The sequence below is a fragment of the Chiroxiphia lanceolata genome, chromosome 8 (assembly GCF_009829145.1).
Source record: "Chiroxiphia lanceolata isolate bChiLan1 chromosome 8, bChiLan1.pri, whole genome shotgun sequence".
Lineage (NCBI taxonomy): Eukaryota > Metazoa > Chordata > Aves > Passeriformes > Pipridae > Chiroxiphia > Chiroxiphia lanceolata.
In genome coordinates, this window is record NC_045644.1 from 20,210,641 (window position 1) to 20,237,623 (window position 26,983).

Sequence of the window (26,983 nt, forward strand, 5' to 3'; positions counted from 1 at the left end):
TCTTGCGTGTCTCTATCCATACCATACCACCCACTAGCCACACATTTGTTCTTTGAAGTTTTGCCAACTTATTCTTTAGAATGACTTTAGAAGGGAAGCTGTCATGTGGGCAGGGAGAATGTGCTATTTGCTTTCACTTTCTGAAGAGATTTTAGAAAATGGGTAGGAAATAAAGCTAATGTAAAGCAGGGCTGAGAGTTCCAGAAACTCAGGCTGAAGAGCATCTTCAGACTTCACCCTAACTGGAGAGGTTGAAGAGAGGAGAGGTTTGTTTTAATCTCAGAAAGGAATTTGGTCTCCATGGCCTCCACAGGTCATGGCTTATTTGCCAAGTTCCTTGGTGAAACGGTGGTTCCAGAGTCACAGATACCCAATATCTGCCAGTCATCAGGGACCTTGCCAGTCAAATACTAGTGATTTTCTTTCACCACTGACCTCACTTGGATTTAAACCAGTGACCTAGAGGTGAAAGATTTCATGTAACAAGAAACGGAGCACTGAATTACAGTTCAGTTTATTTTCATTCTGAGCTATATTATGAGATTTGTAGCATCTTTTTGAGTTCCCATGCTGTATTCATTCACCACCTGACAAACACCAATTTTTGCCCTGTTTGCTGAAACTTCTTCCTGGTGATCTCTATCCCTCACCACTCCCTACAGATGCCTTCTGCTCTTAACTTCTCATTTATGAAGGGCAAGGGCTTTGGGCAAGCCTTCCACAAGGGCATTCGGTCATTCAGAAAGGTGTTTTTTAGACAACAAAATTAAAGCTACACCATTTGTAAATCCAGCAATGTCTCTATTAGCTGCAAAGACTGCCTTGAGATGATGCTCGCAGATCAGACCATAAATGCTAATGCAGCTTTTAACACCCAGGAGATCCTTGCTCACTCACTGAACACCCTCCTTATGCAGTGAACACCCAAGTTTGGGATAAAGATGATAGAGCAGAACTAGGACAATTCTCCAAGAATTGTACCATTAAAGCAGTAGAATCAGGACCACAATAAGGCAAATGGAACCACTCTGCTGCACTCAGAGCTCAGAACAAGTTTTCAGGTTCTGATAGCTGGGAGTGTGGGTATGCAAAGACACAGAGAAGTCGCATTTGAGTTCTGAATGTGTTTTGCTCTTTTCCAGGATCATCAGAACCAAAGTTCAGCAGCCTTTTCACCCAACACCAGACGGGAGCGGGACAGGTGTGACTGCACCAGGACATACTATTGGTAAGGAGACTGGCATGAGGGGTGGTGACAGGTCAAGTGGAAATGGGGATGAGGCTTAGTTGAGCGAACAAAGTATGACAAGCAGATGCTAAGCAGAGCAAAAGGGAGGAGGGGGTGGGGGGAAAGAAGCCTCTATGGAAATCAGAGGTTTCTCTTCTTCGTTTCCCTTGTTGCATTGCAGAGAAGGGAATCATGGAGAAACTAGCCCAAGGCAGTGGTTTGCTGAAGGGATTCTGCTCTAACATCCATTTCACATTCATGCTCTCCTTCATCTCCCTATAGAGAAGTATTTACTGCTGTGCTGTCTAAGCACAAGCCTTTACCTTTTGTCTCCTTCTTACTCTGACTCTCTTTCCCCCCTCTTACTCTCAGTTTTGTTTCTCTCCTCTCCCTTCGTTGGAACTGGTCCCTTTCTTAGAGCTAGTAACACACAAACATGGGTAAGATATTCCTGTTGCCTCACAACTAAGTTCTTCATTGTTCTAGCTCAGCAATCAGGTATCCCCCGGGTGTATTTCAATGAGAAAATGCATTTTTTGCTGGGGAAGATGTTTTGCTGGTTTATCGAGGTGAGCAGAAGATGGAGGCTGTAATAAAGTGACCAAATGTCTCCTAGTCTGTTTAAAGGTACTGTGCTAGATGTGTGATGAGGTACTTTTCAGTCTGTGGGCTGTATGGTGGATATGTCTGCTGTTGCTAGCATAGCTTTATCTAGTGACAAGTCAGAGCAGGGAAAATACGCAGTTCTGGGATACTGTGAAATACAGTAGCTTATTTGTGGTCTAAGACACTGTCTTAGATTCTGTTGGCTATTGAGAATCTGTTGCTACACAAGGATTTACTGGAAAGTACTGGTCTACACGGGACAGAGCTGGTAGATATAATCCTGTATGCAAATTTTATTGAGGAGTACAGTGGAATTAATGGGCCAATATAGAAGAGCATTTCTGGATGCCCCTTTAATCTGGACTTGCTCACTGGACTGGGAATCACTGATCACAACAGATGGAGTTGGCAGATATTATTCCTTCTTGGAACAGTAGCGCAATGCCTAGGGAATGCAATGGCTGAGCTGGGATGGTGAGTGTGAGTGCTTCCCCTAGAGTCTCTCATTGCTCTGGGATGTACTGGGAAGTGTGAATCTACACTGGATAGTGTTGACAGGTTCTGCTCCATCCTGGAAGGCTTGTATTGGAGGTATTGATTGCTTCAGGTCAGTGCTTTATGAGCTGAATGATGCGTAGTGGCCTATGAGAGAATTGGGATATTCTCTCCAGTACTGGACACACTGGGACATAACAGGTATGCCTGCTGGATTCATGGCTCTACCAATTCTACTTTCTAAAGGCCTGATTATCTTGAAGTGATCATTTCTAATCTGAATAACTTGTCATTTCTGATATACTGGAAATTCATGAGCAGTCTTGGATTGCCCTGAATGGCCACAGGATTCTGCCGATTGACATTGGTCAGTACAAAAGGAAGTCACTTGATTTTCACTAATCTGGGTAGTAGTATGTATCAACAACTCACCAGTTGTTCCCTCACAAGGGAACAGAATTTATTAGCTCAACACTGAAGTGCTTCTAAGGTATGCTAAAAAGGTAATTTTTCAATGAGAGTTTTGGGTGGGCATGTAGGAGGTTGGTCTGCCTAAGACAGAACACGTGCACTTTTGGTGAAAAAATGCTGAGAGGAAATGATCCAGTGAAATATGGATGTACTATGAAGTCACTAGAGAATGTGGGCTGTGCAGCATTTCACTCAGTTACCTTGGCATGCTATGGGAAGCCTGCTCTGAACTGGGATGTAACAACAAGGTTTAGTTTCTTGATGAAATACACTTGCTTGTTATTAATGGCCCTGTACTGGAAGGCTGTGGAGCTACGGTATAGAAAATGACAAGCAAAGCTGGGATGCAGCTTTGCTGAGTTGCAGTAGAGTGAGTATAAGTCCTTCAGTGTGAGGGACTGGGAGTCTGCTTAGTGCCCAGGCTTCACTATGAGGCTGGTGGCAGGCATAGCTTTCAGCTGGGTATCCCTGAGTGCTGTGCTGCTCTCCTCATGGCCCTTTTTCCCTTTTCCTTTTGTCCAGTGCCCAGCACAGCATCCCCTCCCGTCTCCAGTGCCTCCAATGATCCAGTGGGCTCTTACTCCATTAACGGGATCCTGGGGATTCCTCGGTCGAATGGCGAGAAGAGGAAACGTGATGAAGGTAGGGGGAGGGGAGAAGCTCATCCTCCCTTTTATATTCTTTGTCCCCATGTACAGGCTCCAATTTCAGGCCAAGGTTTGCAGCTGCTCCAGGGGCTAGATCAGTTTTAGCAACAGAGACCAGTTCCCCGCCACTGCCCTGCTGGCTTGGAATGCTCTTCTTCCGAGGCCCTTTCATGACAGGCTGCGTCTCCAGACATCTGCTCAGCAGGCAGAGAGCCGTCTCCATTGCTGGAGCTGATCCCAAGTTCATTCACTGCTGGAAACGGCTGGAACTGAACTCCCCAGGTGCCAGCAGGTGCCCGGACTTTGAACTGTGGGTAAACACGGTTTCCCCGACTCACTCGTTTTCAAACAAAATGCCATCTTGGAGAAGCACCAGCAATGTGGGACTTATATTTCATGCCCCTTGCAAACAAGTTCCTGCCCTGTGATGTGCCATGAGCTACATTAGCTGGTGATCACAAGGGCCAAGTTTTCAATGGGTAGCATCTACCACAGCAGAACTGTCATGCTTGCAACAGTCTGAAAGCAGAACAGGAGGTCTTCTGAGTACTGTGACCGTAAGGTTGTTTTCTAGGCCTTCCGCTAGGGCTCTAAGGAAATAGGATTAAGCTCTCTCCTTTTGCTTCCTACTTGTTGGGAAGTATTCAGGGCAAAGTGGATCCTGAAATGAATCAAAAGCAGAAGCCTCAGATATAGATAGATTGAGTCAGAAGGGGTGGGTAAGGTCTTGGTGCTTTTACGGTGTCTTTTAAACTCTTTTCTTTAAATCTTGCTCTTTTAATTTGATTTGTTCTAAAATTGAGGGCCATGAGGTGAACTTTTCTAAGAGTAGTGACTGATCAGTTTGTTGGGTTCAGCCCTGACTTCAGTAAGTTATGTGTTGCTTGTTGTGTGGAGGGACCTCTTAGCAGTACAGGTGGCTCAGTGTGCTGTGTGTGCTGTAACTCCAAGGCTGTGCAGTGCAAGAGAACATGAGAGTTGTCTGTGATATGTAGTGAGAAGAGAAAGCTCTCCTGAGAGAGATGCTGCATTTGGGGGTTTTGCTAGTAATTTTCTCAGTATTCATTCTGGAGAGGTTCACATCTGTAAGTTTTTGATCCAAACAAACACAATAATCCTAAGAATAAAAGGCAGTCATCATGTCGCCTTTCTCACTAATACAAATAAAACTAGAGGCAAGGACCCAATACAGCTTCTATTAAAGCAAATGGGAACATTTTTGCTGATGGCATTGGAAATTGGATCGGGCCCCAGAGGAAGATCCATTTCCCAGCTAGATGGCAGTAGGGCCCAGCTAAGACAAAAGTGTAGCAATGGAAGGGCTGAGTCAATTCCTCAAAGCCAAAAAATGTCAGGAATAAGAGACTACAAGTATTGCAACCCCCTCCAGCATTTGCCATCATTACATATACATGAAATGGAGACATTTCAAATGGAATGACAAGTTTCTCTAATGGTTGTGCAGATCTCCTGGCACTTATTTGGGGTTTTTGTGAATCCCTGTTCTCATACAATCCAGTGTGGTGATCACTAGCTCTGAACATGGTGCCTCCACATCTCATTTGAAATGAAGCTGTTCAATCTGGCTTTAGCAGCTATTCAGGCTATACCTGGAAAGATCATCCCACTTTAGATGCAGTCTCACAGTCAATTCCAACCTCAGAACTTGAACTTTTTTTGGAAAATACAGTTAGATACAACCAAGCAGCCATCTAAGACTGTGACACTTCACAATGATATACTGACAGTAAGGACTACTCTCTGTGTCTGTCCTTAATTCATCCCAGATTTGATTTAGGCAAGTGACACTCTGCAACTCCTTGCTGTTGGCCAAGAGCCCACATATTCCACTAGGAATCAAAAAGGTACCAGACAATCCTGGAGATGTTGTTTGTCTTCAGCTGAGTTTTAGGTGGCAATTACATTACACGATAGGAACTACTTTAGAGAACAGCCTTCATCCTGTCATCTCAGATATCTGCTGCAGGGAGATGATGTGCCCCTGTCCTAGAAAAACCTCACATGTCACCCCCAGCCATCTTCTGAACATCCCTAACCAAGAGTTGAGTTATCTGGGCTCACACTGGCCTTAGGAAATGCTGAAAGACATCATCCCTTTGCAGGGTTGGGTCCTAAGACTAGAAGGGTCCACGCAGAGGTTTTGCAACACCAGTGACCTTGCACTCATTCCTGGGCAATCTCCTCTGTAGGTCTGAAGTTTCTGATTGTTTCTAGTTGAGATGGGGATTAGATGTCAAGAAATCCAATGGAAGTATTTCTTTCATGCTCATGCTGGATGCATACACGTCCTCAGTATTTCCCAGAGCTTCTGAGCACTGTTTTATTGCAGTTTCTTAACTGCAGGGTTTATTTGTGAGCTTTGCACATCTACTTTCCCAGCATTCAGGGAGTGGCTCTTCCCTAAAGGAGGCAGAAGAAACAGCACTGCTCTCTCTTTCTTTCCGCTCTGTTGGACCAGCTCTGCTGCAAGGATTCCTCTGTGAGGAACGCAGTTCAGCAGAAAGGGGGAAGTACCAAGCTGTTCCTGAATCCCCGGTTCTGCAAACCTTGTTAGCAACCTCTGTGATGGCTGGGGGGAACAGGGTGGGAGAAACAGAGGAGCCTCTATCTGAGCACACCCCCTCCCCCAGGTCCTCCTTGCTGCAGCTGGTGCCCACATTAGACAGTAGCACAGATGATTAAGAAGAGGAGAGATAATTATGTGTCAAGATGATGTAGCAGAACTCCCGAGTTGGACAGAAGGAGCCAGACGGATGCATGAGGTGGGCTCAGAGATGGACGCTGACAGTCAGGTGTGTCCCTCACAGGGAGTTAGAGGGAACAGTGGAAATCCCAGCCTACCAAATATGCTGGTTGCAGCTGCAAGGGTGGCCTGGGAAACCTATGGCATTGAGACAGAGTTAGCAGGGAAAGAGCTCCGAGTGTCTACTAGTCACAACAAGGAACTGTCTGGTCACAAGTCTTTCCTCAAAACCCAGTGTGTCTTGCAAGGATGGTCAGAATTTGCCCTGTTAAAATCATGTTTCAGATTTTGACCAATGATTGCAAAACTTCTGACTTCTGTGACAGATTAGACAGAGTTGGTCTCCTATGATTTTTTAAATAATTTGGCTAGAAAAGTTCACCACCATTTGTGTAGCACAGTGTGTGGCATTTCTTACAGTCTATGGGCACTGCCAGTGCTGCTGTAACTTCCCTCTGACCTTCCCCAGCACTTACACCCACCATCTTCCAAAGGCAGAGGTGGGCCTGAAGCATGTAATGACTTTCCCAAGACCGCTGAGGGTCTTGCAGTATCAAGCTGCACCTGAAAGCAGGAATTCCTGGCTCTTCATGATTCTAATGTTGTTGTAGTCTGTGATGGCAGGCCAACCATGCTCAGCAGGGTTATTGTCAGACTAAGGAGCAAGAATATGAAGGATAAAGGGGAAAAATAATATGCAGATACTTCTGTTGTTTCATAAGCCCTTGACTGATAGCTAAAAGAATGATAACTGGGGTGACCCAGAGGCATTTACAAAAAATCAGTATCACTCATACAGTCTTGAGCACTGTACAAGGAGAAAAAGGGAGAAATGCGGAGAAAAGGGAAAGACAGATAGACAGGTAGATAGATGGATATAGACGGATGATTAGATAACATGAAAACAATATATCAAACTGCTCCCTGCATACCAGAGCATCTTCAGCTGGGTAAAACTTTGGGGATTTTTACAAAACGATTCTTACAAGATATAGCTCTTTCTGTCCATAACACACAGACTTCCTCTACAAACCCAAATGCTCATTTGGGATTCATCTTCTAGAGAGGCTGATGCTGTAACATTCTCAGCATTATTAACACTGGTTGCCGACAGTATCTGTAGTATTTGACAGCATTACTGGCAAAATTATCTGCAGTGCTGACAATGGCAGGGATAATATCCCCCAGTATTATTGGCATTAGCAGGGATCATACCTGCAGCCTGTTACTGGTGGGAGCAGATGTAACGTGTCCAGTATTATTAGTATCAGTAGTAATAAAATCTACAGGCTTGTTAGTGTGATCAGTCCTAGTATCAGCAGTAGGTTTGTGAGAGAGGCGGGGACAGAGTGATTGTTACTGTAAATGGCAATAATACTCGGGCTGCTTGCAGTAAAAGAATCCCCAGCAGGGATGGGCAAGCAAACCCAAGAAGGCAGAAGTTCCTCCTTCCCTTTCTTCAGCTGTCATTTTGATGATGAGGGGGATTTACACTGATACCCAGCGATGCAGGGCTGTGTCAGTGCAGGGGGACAGTAAAAGGTCACCAAAATTTCTGCAGGTCTGGTGGTACTTTCTGAAGAGTGTTAGCTGTATCAGTGCAGGTGGTTCACCATACTCTTCTAAATGGCGTTGAGTTATGCCAAACAGGTTCTGCTTCTATCAGCAGAACTGTTAGTCCTTTAGCTACAGGACAGGTAGCATCATTGCCCTTCTCTTTGGTGCTGCATGCATAATTTCCTGACTGTTATTACCACAACACTCTCTACTGAGAAGCAGTGCTTTGGTTACAGGTGGTTTTATCTCCCCTTACTCCAAATGGGAGGACTCTGTCTGCAGAGCAGGGTTTTAACAGTGTTCAGCTTGGGGCTTTTCCTACCTGGCCATGATCTCATTTTCCTATTTGGAAATTTCAAATGCCTCCTTCAGGTGGAGTGTGAGGCAGGGAGATCTGTGACAGTTCCAGTCCTGATAGTCATTTTTCAAGATACTGCCCCAGGATATAGATTGTCTTGAAGAAAATTTTGAACTCAATTCTTTAAGTGGAAAGTAGTGCAGAGGGGAGAGGTGTGTAATGTGTCTAAGTTTTTGAGCAGACATGCAGCACCTCAGTATGCCACTGCAAGTATGATCCCATTTGTGTTGTTCAGAGTGGCAATGATAATATAATTTGGGAGATGTAATTATGACATTTCAGGTGACTTTGTGTCACTGTCAGTGGCATCAATATGTTGTTCACAGGCAGTGTGGTTGTGGTTATCCTGTTGTTGTAACTATCACTATAGGTTGTGGGTTTGTGACACTAATTAGGAGATTAGCTGTATCACTACCTGCTACGCTGCCCCATTACACTCAAGGCCAGAACACTCTTCACAGGCATGGCTGTGAACTGTTTCTTGTGGTATGTTTGCATCATTGCATGCAGTAAGGTTGTTTCAACATAGTAATTGTCGGTACACTGGTGCAGGTTGTACTGTACTGTCACTGCAATTCATACAGTAGTTACAGCAGCTGATGTAATGTGTTGGCTGAAAACAGAGTATCACTTGGCCACGACAGTGAAGTCAATATAGCTATATCACTGCAACGCCATGTTAAGAATAGTATGTTTTCATGAAGTATGATATTAGAGTTTCACAGCATACCAGAGTTGTTTCAGGACATACAGTGTGCTTATGCTGTCATCTGCAGTACAGTGATGCTTTACTAGTGCTGTAGTTGTACTAGTGCAGAAGGTCTAGCCCTTAACTGTCTGTAGGAAAATACATTCATTTTCCTATGTTGCCTGCATATGTTTGCAAAGAGTATGAGTGAGTCATTCCACTTGACTGTGTCATGACCTGATGTATGTTCATCTCTGGGCATATTAGGTGTATTTCTGTGCTCCCAAAGCCATAGTATTGTTGAAGACAACAGGGTGTGTTTGGACCCCTTCTGGTGACACAACAGCACTACTGTCTGTGGTATGGCTGCATTGTTTCACAGTGTGATTTCTTGTCCCCACAGCTGACATGTTTGTGTTGTTCTACATGACTACTTTATTACAGGTCAGTAATAGCCTCAATGACACTGGAGACACATGCAGTTGCATTGCCTCAGGTGCTAACCCCACGTTCCAACCATCACATACAGCTGTGGGGTGTGCACCCCGCAGTTTACGGCTGTGCAGACAGAATGAGCAGTTTCTGGAGTGTTTCACATTCTCACAGTGTCGTCCCCCTACTTTCCCTGGGACTGTGTTGTTTCATGCATTATGGCTGAGTTTCCAGTGACTGGCAGCTTGCAGCAATGGTGCATCACTACAAACAGGAGTGGTCACAGGGGATGTCCAGGCTCACTGTGTTTATACACCCAACTCTAGGTAACACTCCCTTCCATTCTACATGAAAATATAAATCGAAAAGGGAGTATATTCTCGGTAGACACCCACTTCTCCCTCCTGAGAGTCTTTGGCTGGTGAGACTCTCAGAAGGGCATAAGAAAGGCACCTGCTACTCGTTCTGCACCTCTCTAAATAAACTGCAGGAGGATGTCAGAAGAGGGAGAGTATGTATGGGAAAAGAGGTGGAGGGGGGAAACTGGATAAGGGAATAAGCAGCACAGCACTGTCAGAAATGTGGGCTGCTGCACCATGAATCTGGAAGTCGGTGTGTAAGCAAGAGAAAGAGGAAATGTGTTTTGTAAGTGTGACTGCACACACCCTGGGAGTTGGGGGAGTATGCATTGCTCAGGGGGAAGTCAGGTAAGGGAGAGTTAACAGCTTACATCACAGAAAGCAGTTTGGACAGAACGCTCTGCTTCTAAAGCTTATAGTGCTGCTTAGTTTGGCAGGGGTTGGTACTCTCTGAAGACAAGCTGGTCTGGCTTCAGCTGTATTTGTGTGCATCTCTGCTGGTGTATTTGTGTTTCTAGAAATGCACGCCTGTTTGTTTTTGTATTTCTGTGTTAGGATCAATGGTTTCTACTTATCTGTGCTTATGTACTGGGGTGAGTGGCAGGTTGGACCCGTATTTTTGTGCATGCCTATGGAGACCTGGAAAATGTGTATGTTAAGCTGTGTATAATATTGCTTATTAGGAGAATGCATACTGTGGATGATAAGGATGTCTGGGCACATATGGCTCAGTATCAGTACTATGTATTTCTATGAATGCCAGGTATTTGTATTCAAATTTTGAGCATATATGTGAATGTTGTATATTTGTATGTATATTCTGAGTGTATGTGTTGTTACATACTTGGAGTATCACTGTATCTTTGTGGTTGCTTATGAATATGTAGCCTGTTAGTGCTGTGCACTTCTGTATATACTTTGTACAGATGTGTATTTGCATTGAGGTTATATATTTGTGTGTATGTTGTATACGTATATCTATATATATCTATAGTGGTCATTCTTGCCTGTATAAAGGCTGTTTATTTATGTAAATAGTTTGTATTTTTTTACGTGATTTGATTTTGTATATGTGAATACAAGGAAATTACTTTGAGTTCCAGGTCTTCGTTTAGTTAGTGTATGTATATTTTTGTAAGTTATTTGTTTATTCAGAAATTACATTTAATTGACATGCACCTGCATTAGTACCTCTGTGTGTCCCAGTTTGCATTCTTGTGTCTTTGAACGTTATTGGCTATGTTTTGTGGGTGTTACTTATGCATAGAGCTTTTCTTTACATTTATTTGTGTGAGGTCCATGAATGTGTGCTTGTCTGACTATTTATGGGTATTTAGTTTGTGATTAGATCTTCTCCTTCCACTTTTTGACTCATTCTTGGGAGGGGTTGTTGCAGCTAAAGTGTCAGCAGGAGCGAGGCAGCTACAACTCCTCCCACACTCTCTGCCTGCTCCATGTGCCTACCTGTACAAAGGCTGCTCCCTAGCTTTGCTAGATGCCTGTCTCTCTGCAGCTTCTTCTTCACTCTGGATGAGTTGTACATTAGGTCTGTCTGGAGTCAGGAAAGTGACTGTTACATTTTTTCATGGATGTAAAGATTACAGGAGTCAGAGGGAGGGGAGCATGGTGCCTGGATCCATGAGGATCCCAGGTCAATGCACAATGGATGACAGAATAAAAGGAATCAGAAATAGCTGGCAATGTGCAAGTAATTTAGAGGGTTGTTGGTGATTGGTACAACAGTGGATGAGGATGCCATGACAGTGAGAGATACGGATGACACTGTTTTGGGGTCAAGTGGCATGTCAATGAGACGTCAGGGCAATACGACTGGAATCAAGGTGACAGGACACTGAGACAAAATAGGGATCAAGGTGACGTGCCAATGACCCAGGCTGATCTATCAGAACAGGGAGATCTGGGGTAGCTCCATCAGCTGAATCAGCTGAATAAGGCAAGGCAGAACAGGAGGAGCAGGGTGAAGAAGATCAGAAGTAAATCAACAGACCTGTACCATGGCTGTAGGAGCCAAGTCACCAGCAGTGTGGGACATGCAGTTTCTCCACAAGATCAGTTGCATCCTGGTGTGAAGGGTTGGGGCAGTCTGTTAGCAGTGGCTGTTTGCTCACAGTGATGGAGAGCAGGGATAACACAGGGATGACATCAGGTGATGGACATATCCCCTGACGGTAGCCAGGGACCATAGGGACTGTGTGGGCAGGGGCATTATTCCCAGTTGCTGGAAAAACAAAGAACCTAACGGGCAGTAAAACAAAAACAAAGGAGACTTGGAAGCACCTGACAGCCCTAATTCATCACAGCCCAAGATTTTTTTTCCCCCTCATGTTCCCATTATATTTGTTTGTAAAAGTGGAAATCAATTTTGAAGGTAATTTTCTGGAAAGAATGGAAGGGAGGTGGGAGGGCCGGATAAGGCAGAGATGGCAAGAGGAAAAAAAAATTTAGGCCAGGCACAGCCCAGGGGCAGCTCTTGGCAAGGTGAAAGAAAATTGCATATTCAATCTCCATCCATGAATCTCCCTTGCTGCTGCCCGCCTCCTGCTCGAAAACAATGAAGGCTTTCTCCCCTACGCTGCACAACGCCTGAGTATCAGCGCTCACTTTAACTTCAGGGTCATTAATTCACCTGATTATTGCAGGAGAGGAGAGTGTTGCAGAGGCATCCATTCTGAAGAGCCCTCCCTTAGCTCATCCTTTGATTAGTTTGGGGTGGGGGGAGTTGAGATAATGTGTTGTCTTGGACTCAGTTTAAAATGGGAGGGGCTGAAGAGGGGGTGGAAGGAGGTAGAGGTAGAAAGGGAAAGATGTGGCCTGGCTTGTTGTGGAAGGGAGGGTTGGAAAGCAGTCATTCTTGCATCCCTCTGCTGTGGTGTTACTGCAAATTAAAAGTAGCATGTTCTACTTTGTAGCTATCTTTCAGGGAGGGGAGGGGCATGGGTATATGTCGGCATGGGGATGGGGGGGATCTTATCATTGCTTCCTCAGCAGCCCAGCGTAGTGTCACCCTGTGAGGTGACATTTGAATTTACAATTCCGCAGAGAAAAGCCATTAATTCACAAATTAACATTTCTCCCTCTCTCTCTAGCTCTTTCTCTCTTCCTCTCTCTCTCTCTATCTCACATGGATGTGCAAGCAATTGAAAAGACAAAGGAAATAGCCTTAAGGAAGAGACTTTACTGCTACTCTGCCTGTGCAGAGATTGCTACTACTGCTTCTAGATAGATAAACCAATTACCTGAGCTGCTCTGTTCATGGCAGCCTGCTATTACCTCCTTTTGTAGAGATGATTCCATTGCTGGATTACACTGTGTGTATCTCATTAATGTAAACCAGCATGATACTGGGCACTGTCTCTGACACTTCTTGCCATAGCCCGTTGCTCTGCAGTGGAAGAGGGAACTGGGAGAAGAGTTGAGCAGAGGTGATGGTAGGCACAACATACCTCCAGGTCACGCAGAAAACTCGCTTAGAATACCTGTGCTGAGCTTAGAGGAGATGGGGGCTTCCCTTCTAGGGAGGAGATTGCATGACATTAACCCTGATCTCTTCCATGTCTCTGTGAGCACAGAAAGTGCTGCACAAGAGGCCTCATTTATGGGCACCAGGTATGGGTAGCCCATTGCAGCTCCATTCTCAGCACTACACAGAGTTTTCAACAGGTGTAGAAATGTGCAAGCAGATGAAGAGGTGTTGAGTACAAAAGCTATTTATACATAGCTATAGGCACATGTAGCTCAGTAGTGCAACTCCATTGAAAGCCAGTCAATGGAGATGATCACCTGTGGAGATGTTATTGTCAAAGACAAACACTGGACACTACTTCCACACAGCCTTCAGCCTACTTCTGATTCTCTTCTGTTGTTATTTCCTGCAACAACAGACTTCCTCACGTGCTTCCTTCTGCTATCATGTTTGGACAGCAAGTGTACAGTATACAGACACATATGTGAGCACTCAGCCATATGCTGGTGCCACGCCAGGCACACATCCCTGTCACTAGCAGCCTGACTGTGCAAACTCACAGCCCTGCAGACACAGCTTCTCCCTGCCTGCTCTGGTGAGGTCCCTTTCAGCAGCTCCAAGCCTGCCTGCTGGGGGGCACATTGGCAGTCAGCTTTCTGAGCACCTTCTAGTGCTCTCTGCAGACAGCCTTGTAGAAACATGCTGGCTACCCCTGCCTTTTAGCCTGCTCACACAGCTATGTGTGTTTGGGGAGAAAATGCCCAAGCAGAATGGTGTATTAATGTGCAAGTCTTTGCTCACTAAGTACTCTACCTATATAGAATTGGACAGAAATCTTCGCCAACAGGTTTTTCACCCCATGAAGGTTTGATATGCCATGTTCAAGCCATTCTCCTAACTTTCATGAAAGGAATAAGCTTGCAGGGGGCAGTTATCCAGGTAAAAGAAAAATGGATCAGAACTGCTGTTTCTGGAAACCTGGTCTCCACATGCTCAGCACATGGAGTATGTGCCTTTCTTCAGCATTGCCTTGGCTCCTTAAATCTTCTGAAAACCTTATCCTCTTAACGAGAGCATCTGCCTCTCTGACATTCCCTGTGCCCCACACCGTGCACAGCACATGGCTGGGGAGCATCATCCCGCAGCTGGTGCTGGAAGACGGATCACGATCAGCGGAGGAATCGGCAGGCAGTGCCAGTAATTCAAACCATCCTGACCGTTCAGTGAACCTGAACCTGCTGACCTTGACAGCACTAGACAGCAACGGCCTCAGGAATCCCAACCTTTAGAGAGGCGTTGGCGGAGGATGGCTCCTGCTCTCTCCCTTTCTTTCTCTCTTTCTCTTCCTGATCACATCCCAGCAGCCAAGGGGGCTCAACAGTCAATCCCCAGTGCACCAATTAGCTCCTAATTTGGCTATCTCTGCACTCCCAAGTCTACATCAATGTAATGTTAAGCATCGCTTGCTCTTCATAGATGTAAATCATTCCTATAGAGGAGTGCCTTCTTGTGCTAAAGGAAAACACTAAGCACCTTGTTCTCAGTCAGGGCCAGAGAAACCCCTCCTCCCAAAATGGGAGCTACTGCTGCTGCTGCTTGGAAGGAAAGCAGGAGCTCTTTGCTTCCCTAAGTGATAGTATCAGATCCTCTAGCCTTGTTTGACTAGGTCCCAGGGGGAAGCAACAAGATCTCACCAAGTGATTAGCCCGTGAGAATCTTGGCTGGATAGATGAGGGGCAGGGAGGCCACTTGAGTGGAGGGGGAGAAAGAAAGAAAAACTAGTGTGTTTAATTTTGTCATCAGACCTTGCACTAAAGAAAAATGCAGTATGTGACCATTTTAAGGCCCTTTCAGGAAGCACTGGATTTCCTCCAGCTATCTCTGTAGCTGCCAAGCAGGACCTGGAACAAACAGCATTTTGTGTTGACCTGCAGAGACTAGGCTAAGCTCTAAGACCTTGCATGTGGGGGACAACTCTGTTAACAGTAGATGGCCTGAAAGAAGCAGTTACAGTTACGTATCTGTATCTATCTATTGACACCTAGCAGACTGTCTGTCTTCTGTCTGTTTCCCTCCATAATTCTTTGAAGGTGATTTTTCCATGCATCAATCAGATAAAATAAAGGATGCTCTGAATAGGTGTCAAATGCAATTCATGACCATCTTAAGGCCCTTTAAAATGTCAGAGTTATGTTAAGGGGGCTAAAAATAATGCCTAGATCCAGATTTTCCTTTCGCTTTTCCTTCATTCATCCAAGCATCCTACTGCTTGCATCCCAACAGGTTCAAGGTACAAAGTCCTCTTCCCACACAGGTCACGAACAGCTTCCCAACAGCTACAGGAAAATACACAAGTGCACAGTGCCAGAACAGGACCTAGGTCATGGGTATCACTGTTTCCATTTGAATGTGCAGCAGGTTAGGATTTTTTTTTTTCTCTCATTGACCCTGAATTTTTAGGGGAGCTCAGAGGTTCTATTCTGCTTTTAAGCTAGGGAATCTGCATTAGAACAGATCTGTAGACATCTTATTAAACCTGAATGAGGTGACTATGGTGTACGAAATGTTCATCAAGTCTTGAGTGCCTTATACTGCTCTCTTAGGTGCTTTAGAAAAGGGTGTTATAAAGCACAGGTATACTTCCATGCCTAGTTTCCCAAAGGAGCTGCCACTCTTTTGCTTTGGTTTTTGGCATCTAGTCTGAGAAGAAGTAGGCCTTGAATAGAAGACTTGACTTTGCATGAAGATCAGAATTGTTGCAGAGTTTGGGTCAACTTTAGTAAATCCCAGCAAACTAAAAACAATATCCCACTAGCTAATCCTCAAAGATACTTATGGCTCTTCTCTGCATAGCCCTCAACTGTTTGTGAAACTGACTGCTGCATGACTGGACCTTCTCTAGTTTGAGGACTGCTTCTTACAAATTGGAACATATCTCCAACATACATTTTATAGAGGTCATATCAGTATAGGTTCCTTCATATACCAATAATGTCCTTTACATGTGCTCATGCAAAAAGATGACAAATTAGTCTACTATGCTTTACAGTTATTATAGGAATGATCATTCAAAAAAAAAAAAAGTTTGCATGGTGACAGTTCAAGCAGATTGCTGCCTATCACAAGCTTGTAGCTTTTTCATTGCATTTCACAATTACCCATCCTGTATCATATATTGTTTATCAACCTTCCCATTCTTAAGATCTCATTTACTACTGAAATGTGGCTGACTCTCAGGTGGACCATGGCAGATGTTGAACAATACAGAGCATCAACTGTGAAATTTTGCTGTGCCATGTCCAAATGAAACCACAGGAGAATTAAGATATGCTGTGGGTAATCACTCAGGCTGGATTTTGTTCAGGACAGCCAGGTTAATGTCTGCACTCTTGCAAAAAATGCCACGGGAATTTTAATGACTCTCAGTGATTGGAGCCTTTGTTTTATGGCATGTCAAAAATGGCAGCTCTAAAAACACTCTGCTTGAGCACTGGTTTAGTGCTGACTCAGAAGAGCTTCCAACAACATGATTCACTAGCATCTGGCTCAGGGGCAGGCACAGACTCCTATGACTTGTGAGGTTAAGGTAAAAGTGAGTATGAGGGGAAATAAGGCAGAATGAAAAGAAGAGAAAGTCTAGAGCAAGGGAAACAGAAGGAAACGAGGTATTAAGAGGTATGTTAGGGGGGGACCCAGCCAATGGAACCCAGCAGGCTAAAGAGGAATTAATATTTCCTAAATTGTGTATGAGAGGTGTCCATGGTCTGATTGAGATCTGCTGAGCCCTAGCACTGGTGTCCTCTCAGTGTTCTCCACTGGAATCTCAGGGATTCCCAGGAACTGGATGGAAACAGTCCAGCTCTGTGCCCCCTCCCTTGTCTCTAGCAGTCCTGCTGGCAGTGTTGATTTGCATGTCAGGCAAACCACTGCTTGAGAAAAAAAAAACCCTCCAAGTGTGGCAGTGTCAGCGCTCGCTGTTGTTCGACAGTGTAAAATTAAATTAATAAAGCCCCCAACACAGGAAAACATAACAGGAAATTAATGGCCTTTACTGTCGCTCTGATGCAGTCATTTGCAACCCTGCTTTCCGCACCAAAGACTTCATAAATGCAAGCAGTTTCTCTAAACAAGCATAGTTAGGGCTGCATGCAATGTAATTTTTTGTGTTGCTTCTGTTCTTTAGAGCTAACAAAAGCCACCCTTTTTCATGTGCTCACCAAAGGGGATCCTGCCAAGAAGTAGCTCCCCAACAAACAGGCTTAGGAAGATGAGATAAAAGAGCTAAGTCATACCAATGATGCTAAGGACACCTTCTTGTCTGGCAGAGGGAAAGCATAGCTTCTGGAGCCCTGCAATAGCAGCTCTCCTTGAGGGCACTGCACTAAATGCAATGTTGTGGACACCACAACAGCATAAATCAGGATAACCCTTCTGATAACTTGCAGGATGTGTAAATCAGTACAACCACTACATGCAAGAGACTTACAGATTTACACTGACTAGAGGATCTGGCCCACTGTGTGAGAGTGCTGCTCCCTACTCCACCAACAAAAACAAAGCAAATGTACTGGGTCCTGGAGGCAGCTGCATTTCTATCTGTCTAACATCAAGTCTAATAGTGCTAATAAGAGCTACTGGAGCCACACTCTGTCCCTCATTACAGTGGTAGAAATCCAAATGCCTCTCTGAGGTACGTGAATTCTTGTGGATATGCAACTACCTGATTTAGAGCAGAATATGTCCACTCACCTCCAGCATACCCAAAGGTCATGAAACTGCAGTGATTGCTCACACAGAAGCCACAACCTTTGACTACCTAGGCTAACACACCTCATCTGCACACCCACACATGTTGTAGCATGTGTTGTATGCACATCTGGGGCAGCTGCTTGCATCCTAAAACCTAGAAAGGCTTTTAGTGGCATTTTCAGTAAGGCTGGATGTGCTGATTATTAATATCCAACACACAATCCTAAATCTGTACAGACTTAGTTTTCCAGAGGCTATTGGCCAAATTTGCAATCATACACTTAGATACTGTAGTAAATACATATGATTTGCATATGCATACACACACTTACTTCCTTAAATGCAGTTTTCATGCTCCCATGATAATCCAGGACAGATCTGAGCACACACTTCATTACACATTTGCACACACAATTCATTACATTTACATTCTCATTGAGCATTGCCATTTTTGCTCATGTAAGCCCTGTATTAAGGCTGCACTGCCCATCCCTGCTCCATCTGAGGTACTCAGTCATACACAATGTCTGTGTTAAAAGCAGTGCAGCCCCCAGCTGTCAAGCACCAGCACACATCTCACTCTTCCTTGGTCAGGCACACTCACTTCCCTGCATGAGCAGCTTGCCTTGCTCACCAATTCCTCATCTGAGCTATACCCTCATTTCAAGACATAAAATCCCTTTGTTTCTGAGCCTTTTTCCTCTAAGCCTGAGCATGTAAGTAACAAACACACACAGTCTATGTGTCGCTGACACACTTGAATTACAGAGACACGTGCACCAGCACAATACCACCAATTAGCATACTGAAATTCAGGCTTGCGGATTCCCTTGAGGCAAATGGACACAGGAATCTGAACATCTGCGGAGTTCATAAAGGGTGATGCACTTCCTCGAGGTGATAATCCTCCAGTACTCATCTCCCACTATCCCTGTTTCTGCAGGATACTGTACATAACCTGAACTTGTACTATGTCTTCTTTCACCATCACAGCATAGATCCCCGATAACATTCCTTTTCTATGCACAACTGAACCTTACCAGCCCATTCCATGCTCCATCATCTCTACTCTGCAATCCCTTGTGATCTTTCCCATCTGAATTTGAGGTTCATCATTCTCCCCACCAGTTCAGTTATCACAATCAAAGCACTCAAAATCCTTGCAGAACTACTACATGCTGCTGCATGCTGAAACACAGAACTGACCCATGTAGAGATGACATCTTTCACACTGTCTAAAAGACTGCAAAAATTCTTCTGGAAGGAAATGTAAACAAAATTTACAGCCTTCCTTTTCCAAACTCTACTGAGTAGGGTAAGAAAGTTGCACAGGTGAAAAGATCACAAAATTAGGGCTGCCAGTCCTTGTCCTTGTCCTTACTGCAGGGAGTACAGTATTAGTTTAATAATTACTGAGGATGCAAATCATCTCTCTAGAATCATTGTGATAGCCAGACTGGATCAGCTTGTGCAGACCAGGACACCACTACCAGACGCTTCCGACCATGTGAAAATGTGTGATCCACTCCTTCAGAGCAAGGTCTTTGTCCTTGCTCTCTCCCTTGGTTGGGGGTCAGCTCAGACACAGATGCAGGAGGTTTGCTATACCCAGTGGGATCTTGAGACCAGGGTTTGAAGTCCCAGTCTGATAGTGCTGGGCTCCTTCCTGGACCCGCACTGAATGCAGCAGGAGGGTCTGCGCAGGGCTACCGTGAATGACAAGCACTGGCTATCGATCGCATTCTGAACTCGGCCCAGCCGATAGAAGGTAATTAATGACTCCATTTGCCTCAGTACCGAGGAGAACAATTGAGTTTGAAACTGCAACAACTGGCAGTGCGGGGAAAGGCCCCCCGGGACGGCCAGGAAAGCTGCCTGACAGTGCTGGGCTGAACGGGGACACGGGAACACATCAGAGAGGAAAAAAGAGAAGGGAAATCAGATAAAGGGAAAGAGCAGCCTTAAAACAAAAGGGTGACTTGGGAAAGGGCAGCACATGAGTGCCCAGAGAGTGGGAGAGGACTGCTCTGGGCTAACTACCCCAGCAGGGATGGTGCAGGCAGGCTGTGGGAGAGGACAAGGTTGCCTCGCTGGCACAGAAGGATGGCATTGCAGCAGGCGGCTCAGCACTGCTGCGTCAGAGAGATGTGCTTCCCTTGGAGCCTTTGACAATTAGATGGGTTCTGCTGTGTCACCTGGCTGGCAGTTCTCATGCCAGTCACATTCACTTTTATTATGACTGTGATTTTTATTGGTAGAGTTGTGAGGCCTCAGCTGGGATCAGAGCCCCAAAAGGCTGCAGGCAGACAGGTCATGGGGATGGTAATAGCTCCTGCCCCAAAAGAGAGCAGTGTCTCTGTGGTTGTGTGGTGGCTGCAAAGCTTCTCATTACCTTCCTACATGTTTCTGTGTCACAAAAGTCTCCCTATGTCAGAAATACTCCTGAGTTATTTGTTGAGATAGTCCTGTCCCACCCTGAGCAAGAGTGCTGTCATTTGTAGCTAGGGAAGTAATGCTATTATGCTGCTTTGTGCTACTTGTACATGATGGTGTCTTTGTGGCTTCCAGGCCTGGGAACATCTAGGTTTTTTGGAATTATTTAATAGGCATATTCCCTGTATTAGATGTAGTTAAGGCTGTTCCTGTGTCTTCTGGCACAGCCTTTCCTTGTTATCTGTCAGGATACTTCTGTGACACCCATGGAGCATTTCTGTGTCTTGTGTCGAGGGTTTATGCTGAACATGGGCTGTGTGCACTCCCTCAGCAGTCCCTGGGGAGGAAAGATATTTCCTGTCACATGTGCAAGGCCAGTCCTGATCACAGTGACAGCACCTGTGTGCTCTTTTGTGAGGGACAAAGTGACTGAGGCCATGGTTCACCTCTCAAGCTGTTTGTTAAGATCCTTACAATTTAAGAGAGAGGTGTCCCTGTGTTACAGTACCACAGTTTCCCTTGCCAATAAAAGGGAACTGGGAAAGATGAAGGTGCTTCCTAATGGTACAACTACCACAGTTACCTAGGTGGCATTCCCATAGTTATCCTGCAGCTGAAACCTTGCTTCACCCCTTCCAACAGAATCCCTTCCAATATTGACTTTCTTGGCAAATCCCCATCCCTTAAGCTTTTACTCCTAGCACTGTTCTTCATCAATAGAAGTAACTGTTGCCCATCACAGTGCCATTCCGCATGGGATCTCCTAGTCTTTCCCAACTCCAATTTTGGCCCTGAGCTCTCAGTTGACTAGCACCCACAACCGTTTGATGGACCCCATCTCTTCCCCAAAGTTCTCTCCACTCCTTTCTGCCACCTTTGCTCATATCCATGTGGTTGTCAGCTTCCATATGACGTATGACAACTGCATATGACACAATTCGAGTCTTCCCCTGATAGTCTAACTCAGAGATTCACATGCTTAGAAGAGAACTGCAACATCTAAGTTGCCAGATATAAGTGTTTGGCCCTTGCAGTTTCAGGGAAAAAATGAAAACACATCCTCTGTAGGTTTTGACACCAGAAAACAAATACAGGGGATTTACAATCCTTTAGCTTTGAAGAAAATAAAATGATCTGACTGTGAATGTTTCAATGTTAGCAACACAAGACATATAAATCTGTCTCTCAGGATCATCTCTGCAAAATCTTCTCTGCTTCATCAGTAAAATCTATATACACAGTTCATATTATTGCTCTGTGAAGTTTGGGATTCGTGTATCCTACTATTATTAAGTCAAATAATACTGAAAGCTGTTTAGACAAGATCCACCTCGAGGTAGCCTACAGGCCTCTGTCAAAATTTTTCTTGCTTTTGCAGATTTTAAAGCCTAGGCCAGGGAAGAGTGCCCCAAACCCCCACTCCCAAATCCCCACCACTGTGCCCCCCCCAGCAACTTCCACTTAAATTCAAGCATTGCCTTTCTCCTTACAACTTTTCCACCCCTTCCTACCCATTTGCTTCCTTTGATCATTCTGATTTCTTTTTTTAATCCCATTCTTTGCTCTTCTCCTTCCTTCATCCTTTTCTTTCATTCCCCATTGACTGTATAGATCCTTTCTCAACAGCTGGTCCTGAGTTTCACAAATACAAATACACACTTATGTGCATGTGTACACACACACACACACACACACACATAAACACACACACAGAGACATAAATAAATAAATAAATAGAAAGGTCAGTGAGCAGAGCAGCAATAACCCCTAAAACAGTACTATCAGAGGGACATGATTGATCAATTGAATTCCATAGCGGCTCAAAAATGTGGGATTAAGTAGTGTATTATACGCACAATGAGTTGAGGCATGATGTTCATTTCAAGTTCATTTCGCCAGCCCTCTGCCACCAGATCAGGCAATCAATAGGGGCAGCAGATATCATATATCACCTCTCTCCGTGCTAGGCAGAGAGCACCATAATCTCTCGCAAATTTAGAGTGACAGATTTGTCAAGATCTGAAGGGCCCCTGAATAAATGAAGGAAAAGAGACTCTTACAGCGACTTGAGAAAGCTGTGATTTCAGCTTCTTCGCACAAAGGCATGGCCTGTGCACACGCGGGAGACACACGTGCACAGGAATCTAAAGGCAGACAGGAATAGCAAATACATGTGCATGTGTGCACTAATCTGTGTAACCACCCAGGACAACTCACTAAGGGTAAAACCTGGTTTAACAACAATCAATGCAGGTTTTACTTTACACCCATCCACTCACATCAAACACTAAGCAAAGTGTAGGGCTGCCATCCTTCAAAATCAGATATAGCCAAAACCAGCCACCACAGACAAACGCCTGGGCAGGCATGTACAGTGATGCAGAATCTAAACACCAGAATAATTATCTACTGCAAAAATACCCATGTGTATTAGCATCATGGTGTGCACAGTCATGCACACTGACTGACACATGGAAAAATCCTCAAAGACAAACAGCTTCACAGGCTACAGACAGGTTGAGGCAAGCACTGATACAGAAACATATTTTTTTTTCTGAGTCTGGACCCAGGAGTTCTGTGCCAGCTTTCTGCAGGGAGGATCAGAACTCCCCTAGTCCTCCTGAAACCCACCCCCCAAAGTAGCAGCATCACGCACGCAGTGTGCAGTCCACCAAGCCTGATCTTTGCTTTGTTTTCTCTTAGTCAAATCTGTCATGAACTCCAGATTTCAGGAACCCGAGAATGTTCCCTTGGGCAAATAAATCTGTGGAGAGGAGAAAATGCCAGGGATCAGTGCCAGTAAACCGCCCTTCTCTGGCTTGGGGTGAAAAAGAAAGAGAGAAGGGGTTGCTCGAGGGAAGGCTGCTGGCAGGGACAAATCAATATGTAATATTTTCTATGGTCTTGCGAGTGGTACTGTACTACGCTACTGTATATAATGTACTATTGATTATATCATATCGTATAATCACCTATAAACGGATATATCTCATAGCCAGAAGGCAGCAGGCTTAGTCATAACTCTGGGCCACCAGCTGGGCATTAATGGTGCCAAGAAAATACCCATCTTGGCACCACCCATGAGCTAAAAGAGGAAGCAGCAGAGTGGCATTGTTCTGGGTGTTCATTTTACAGTAAATGCCACTCCAGGCTCCTGGAAGCATCATGTGTCCATGAGCACCTTGGGACTGCATGGAGGAGGGAAAAGGCCTATGCAGAACCTTTGACCAATTTCTTGACAGACAGCAAGTTTCTGAGATTCACAGACTGGAGGCCACCAAGAAAGGTTTAAGTACGAGGAATAACAATGAAAAAGCAGGAAGACAATCACAGCACGAGAGGGACAACCTGATCTTAGATTAGTAAGGGTGATAAGACAGTGAGACTTGTGTCTGATGAAGCACAGTAGGTAGAGATTCAGTATGGAGGGTATGGAGGTACATCAGCACGGATGATGCAGGGGATTATAACCAGACTCACCAAAGTTAGGCTGAGATGTGACAGCAGAAAGATACTCAGCACGGTTGGAGAAGATTATAATGAGCAGACTTGCCTCAGATGAGATGAGGGATTATGACAGAGGAAGATTCACTTCAGCTGGGACAGGAGGTTATAACAGACAGACTCACCTTGGATGTGACAGATGCTAATAGCAGGAGACTCACTCACTTGAGATAAAAAGGGGTTATAACTGAGATAAATGCACCTCATTTGAGTTGGGGGATAACAGGGAAGAAAAAAAACCACAAAACCAGGTAGGTGATCAGACGGTTTATCACAGGAAAAGACTCACTTTGGATGGGGCAGGGCATTTATAATGGACTCACCTTAGAGGGGATGAGTATGCTGTAAGAGATGTGGGATGGCACAACAGAAAAAGAGACACCCTGGAATGTGGCAGGAGGCACTGCAGTGAGATTGGACTGTGCCAGAGGGCTGTTGTAGGGGCAGAAATGCAGTTCTGGGAAAGCGTCTGCCAAAATGGCTATTTTCCTAGTAAAAGGAAGGCTGATTCCCACTGAGTAGGACTAGGTTTTGTAATACATTTTGGATAAGAAGGAGGACTGACAAAGATTCATCTCATTTTGGAGGGAGTTTTATAGCAGATATATGGGTTAAGATAAATCACGAGCTACATGTAGGCGAGTGGACAGAAACCAATGTATGTTAGATGGGACAGTTGCCCCACAGGGAGAGATTTGTCTCTGGGGAAACATGGAATCAGAAGCAGGATTGTTCCTATTATCTGAAGGGGATGAAAGACTCATCTGGAGTATGATCAGATGAGAAGGAAATTATAGCACTGATAGCTGTTCATGGGACTGGGAGCTACAACAGAGACTGACTTCCCTTCAAGCTGTAAGAGAGCCTTTTTAACAGGCTTCCTCAGTCCTCTCCAGCACAGTCCATCCTCAGCACTCTGGTTTCTCTATGAACTGCCCCTCCACCAGTCTTCTAGCGGTGCTAATCGCTGTGCTTTGCTCCCATTTTATGCTCAGCAATGGAGATTTGGCAATTTTTAACACTGAAAATCAGCGGAACCGAAACTCATCTCTGAGCCAAGCACCATTCTCCACAGCCTCACTCATTCTGGGCAGGAGAGTCCCACAGAGCCCACAGGAACAGCCTAGCCACTCCAGCAGAGAAGAGGGGGCTCCCTTGGGTCCCTGCAGCTTCCCCTTCCCTCGGAAGTGGCACAGCTACCTGGGTGGAAGCAGAGGGCCCCACTCTTCCCCACTCTGTCCTTGTCCTGCATCCCTTGCCAATCCAAGCCAGGGTGGTGCTAACTCCCTGTTTTCTCTGTCTGTGCCCTGCAGATGTATCCGAGGGCTCAGTTCCCAATGGAGATTCCCAGAGCAGCGTGGACAGTTTGCGGAAGCACCTTCGTGGCGACACTTTCACCCAGCAGCAGCTGGAAGCTTTAGATCGAGTTTTTGAGCGTCCTTCTTACCCTGACGTCTTTCAAACATCAGAGCACATCAAATCTGAGCAGGTGAGGGCCTGGCCTGGTAATGGGAAACAACAGGCACTGATAGAATGATGGTAGGGACATTCCTTCACCAAAATCCCTCCCCCCCTCTCCACCCCATGTTCTGACACTGACCAATTATTGCACATACACCACGTTTACATTTTACAGCACTTTCTAGTTGTAACTATATCACTGTGCTGATGCTCATGTGTACATGAGCTCTACCTCCTCTCTACACTCACACTATGCTGTCCCTAAATCCCCATATCCGCTTTTCCCTCTGCACTCACACCTGAAGTTATGCATCCATGTTCTTGCCATGAACATGCCTACACCACCATGCATGTTCAGTGGCACACAGCACTGCTCAGAAACTCCTGCACTCTTAGGTGACATCAGTGACCAGCGAGCCACAGGGTTGGGTTTTAATGGATCATTTTCCTTCATGGCCCAAAGCTGAGACTTGACTCTCATCTCCAACCTAGTTTTCCACACTTCTGCAGCTCTGCCCACCTTTTCTTTACTCCCCCACTCTCCTGGCCTTTTATCCCAAAAGCTGTTTGTCTTAATAAAATGAAAATCAAAAGTCTTTTTAAACCGCCCCAAGCCATAAACCAACAAAGGAAGAGAAGGAGAGGCTGGCTGTGGACTCCCTTCATCCCAGAGTCCCTGGGTTTATTACAATGAATAACCTTTATTTACTTTCATTAGACTATTAAGCACCAGCACAGTCATTTTTCCCCCTGAAACTCTGAGCAGGGCCCATAAAGCAAATCCGAAGCCTAATTGAGTTCATTTTAATTTCTCTCCGATCACAGCGAATTACTCTGGTGATAAATCAGGGGGCAGGCTCACCCCCAGTAGAAGGCCTAATTTGCAGCTAATTACAAAACTGATTTCTACAGGAAGATCAATACAAGAAGGAATTGGAAATGACTAGGCAGTCCTAGCCAAGCAGGGACAGGGGCGGGGAGGGGGCAGCATGCAGGGAGCCCACTGGAGGAGGGGGAGATGTGAGGAGGGGGTTGGGGAAGTGCATGGAAAAAAACAGAGGAGAAAAAGCAGAAAATCAGTTTTAATTTAACGTAATATTAATCAGAGCAACTTTTCCTGCTGTTTTGTAGCCTTCCCGGTTTCTCCAGCTCCCGCGTCTGGTCTGGAGGCTGCCACAATAAAAAGGCAATTACCAGAGCCTTTCGGACAGGACACCCTTTCAGATTCAATGGCTCTCCCCCTCCCACCCTTCTGTTAGCCATGTGGCTCCCCCCTCCCCAATTTCATACCCCAATGCACAGAGTGACAGAGGCAGGGGATGAGGCTTCTTTGTTTTTAGAAAGCTAGGACAGAGGTAGCAGTGGAGGGGAGGCAGATGACTCAAGCAGAGACCCTGGCGACAGTGGGCCAACAGTGGCTGCTTCCTACAGCCTGCCTGTCCTAGTCATGTCACTGCAGTCCTATGCCCCAGCTGTCTTTGTCACCAGGGCAAACATATCCCACCTCCACTCAGCCAAGAGGAGGGGATGAGGATTCCCCCTTTCTTTTCCCCTGGGCTGGCACAGACAGCCATCCCCACAGCTCTGAACGAAGGCTCAGCCATATCACAGAAAACAGGTCAGATCCCTCACCCCTCTTCCTCTTCACAGTGTCACGCAGGTGGGTGGGATAGTTCATCCTAGGAACCCCCCACAACCCTCTTGTCACTTTATCTTCTCCATTTCCTCCTCCTCCTCCTCTTCCATC

At 45.3% G+C, this 26,983-nt stretch overlaps 1 protein-coding gene and 1 long non-coding RNA gene across 11 annotated transcripts in view; one reads left to right on the forward strand and one right to left on the reverse strand.

The window, feature by feature from the left end:
- LOC116790042 overlaps positions 1-26,983 on the reverse strand; it is a 213,284-nt gene that overhangs the window by 50,310 nt on the left and 135,991 nt on the right. The window lies entirely within an intron of this gene.
- Positions 1-26,983, forward strand: part of PAX2 (paired box 2) — a 102,165-nt gene that overhangs the window by 45,342 nt on the left and 29,840 nt on the right. For all 10 annotated transcript variants that reach the window (XM_032694622.1, XM_032694625.1, XM_032694628.1 and 7 more), the window contains 3 exons: positions 1,143-1,228; positions 3,323-3,442; positions 25,089-25,264. In XM_032694622.1, the coding sequence (XP_032550513.1) occupies positions 1,143-1,228; positions 3,323-3,442; positions 25,089-25,264 (382 nt within the window). The remainder of the gene's footprint in view (positions 1-1,142; positions 1,229-3,322; positions 3,443-25,088; positions 25,265-26,983) is intronic.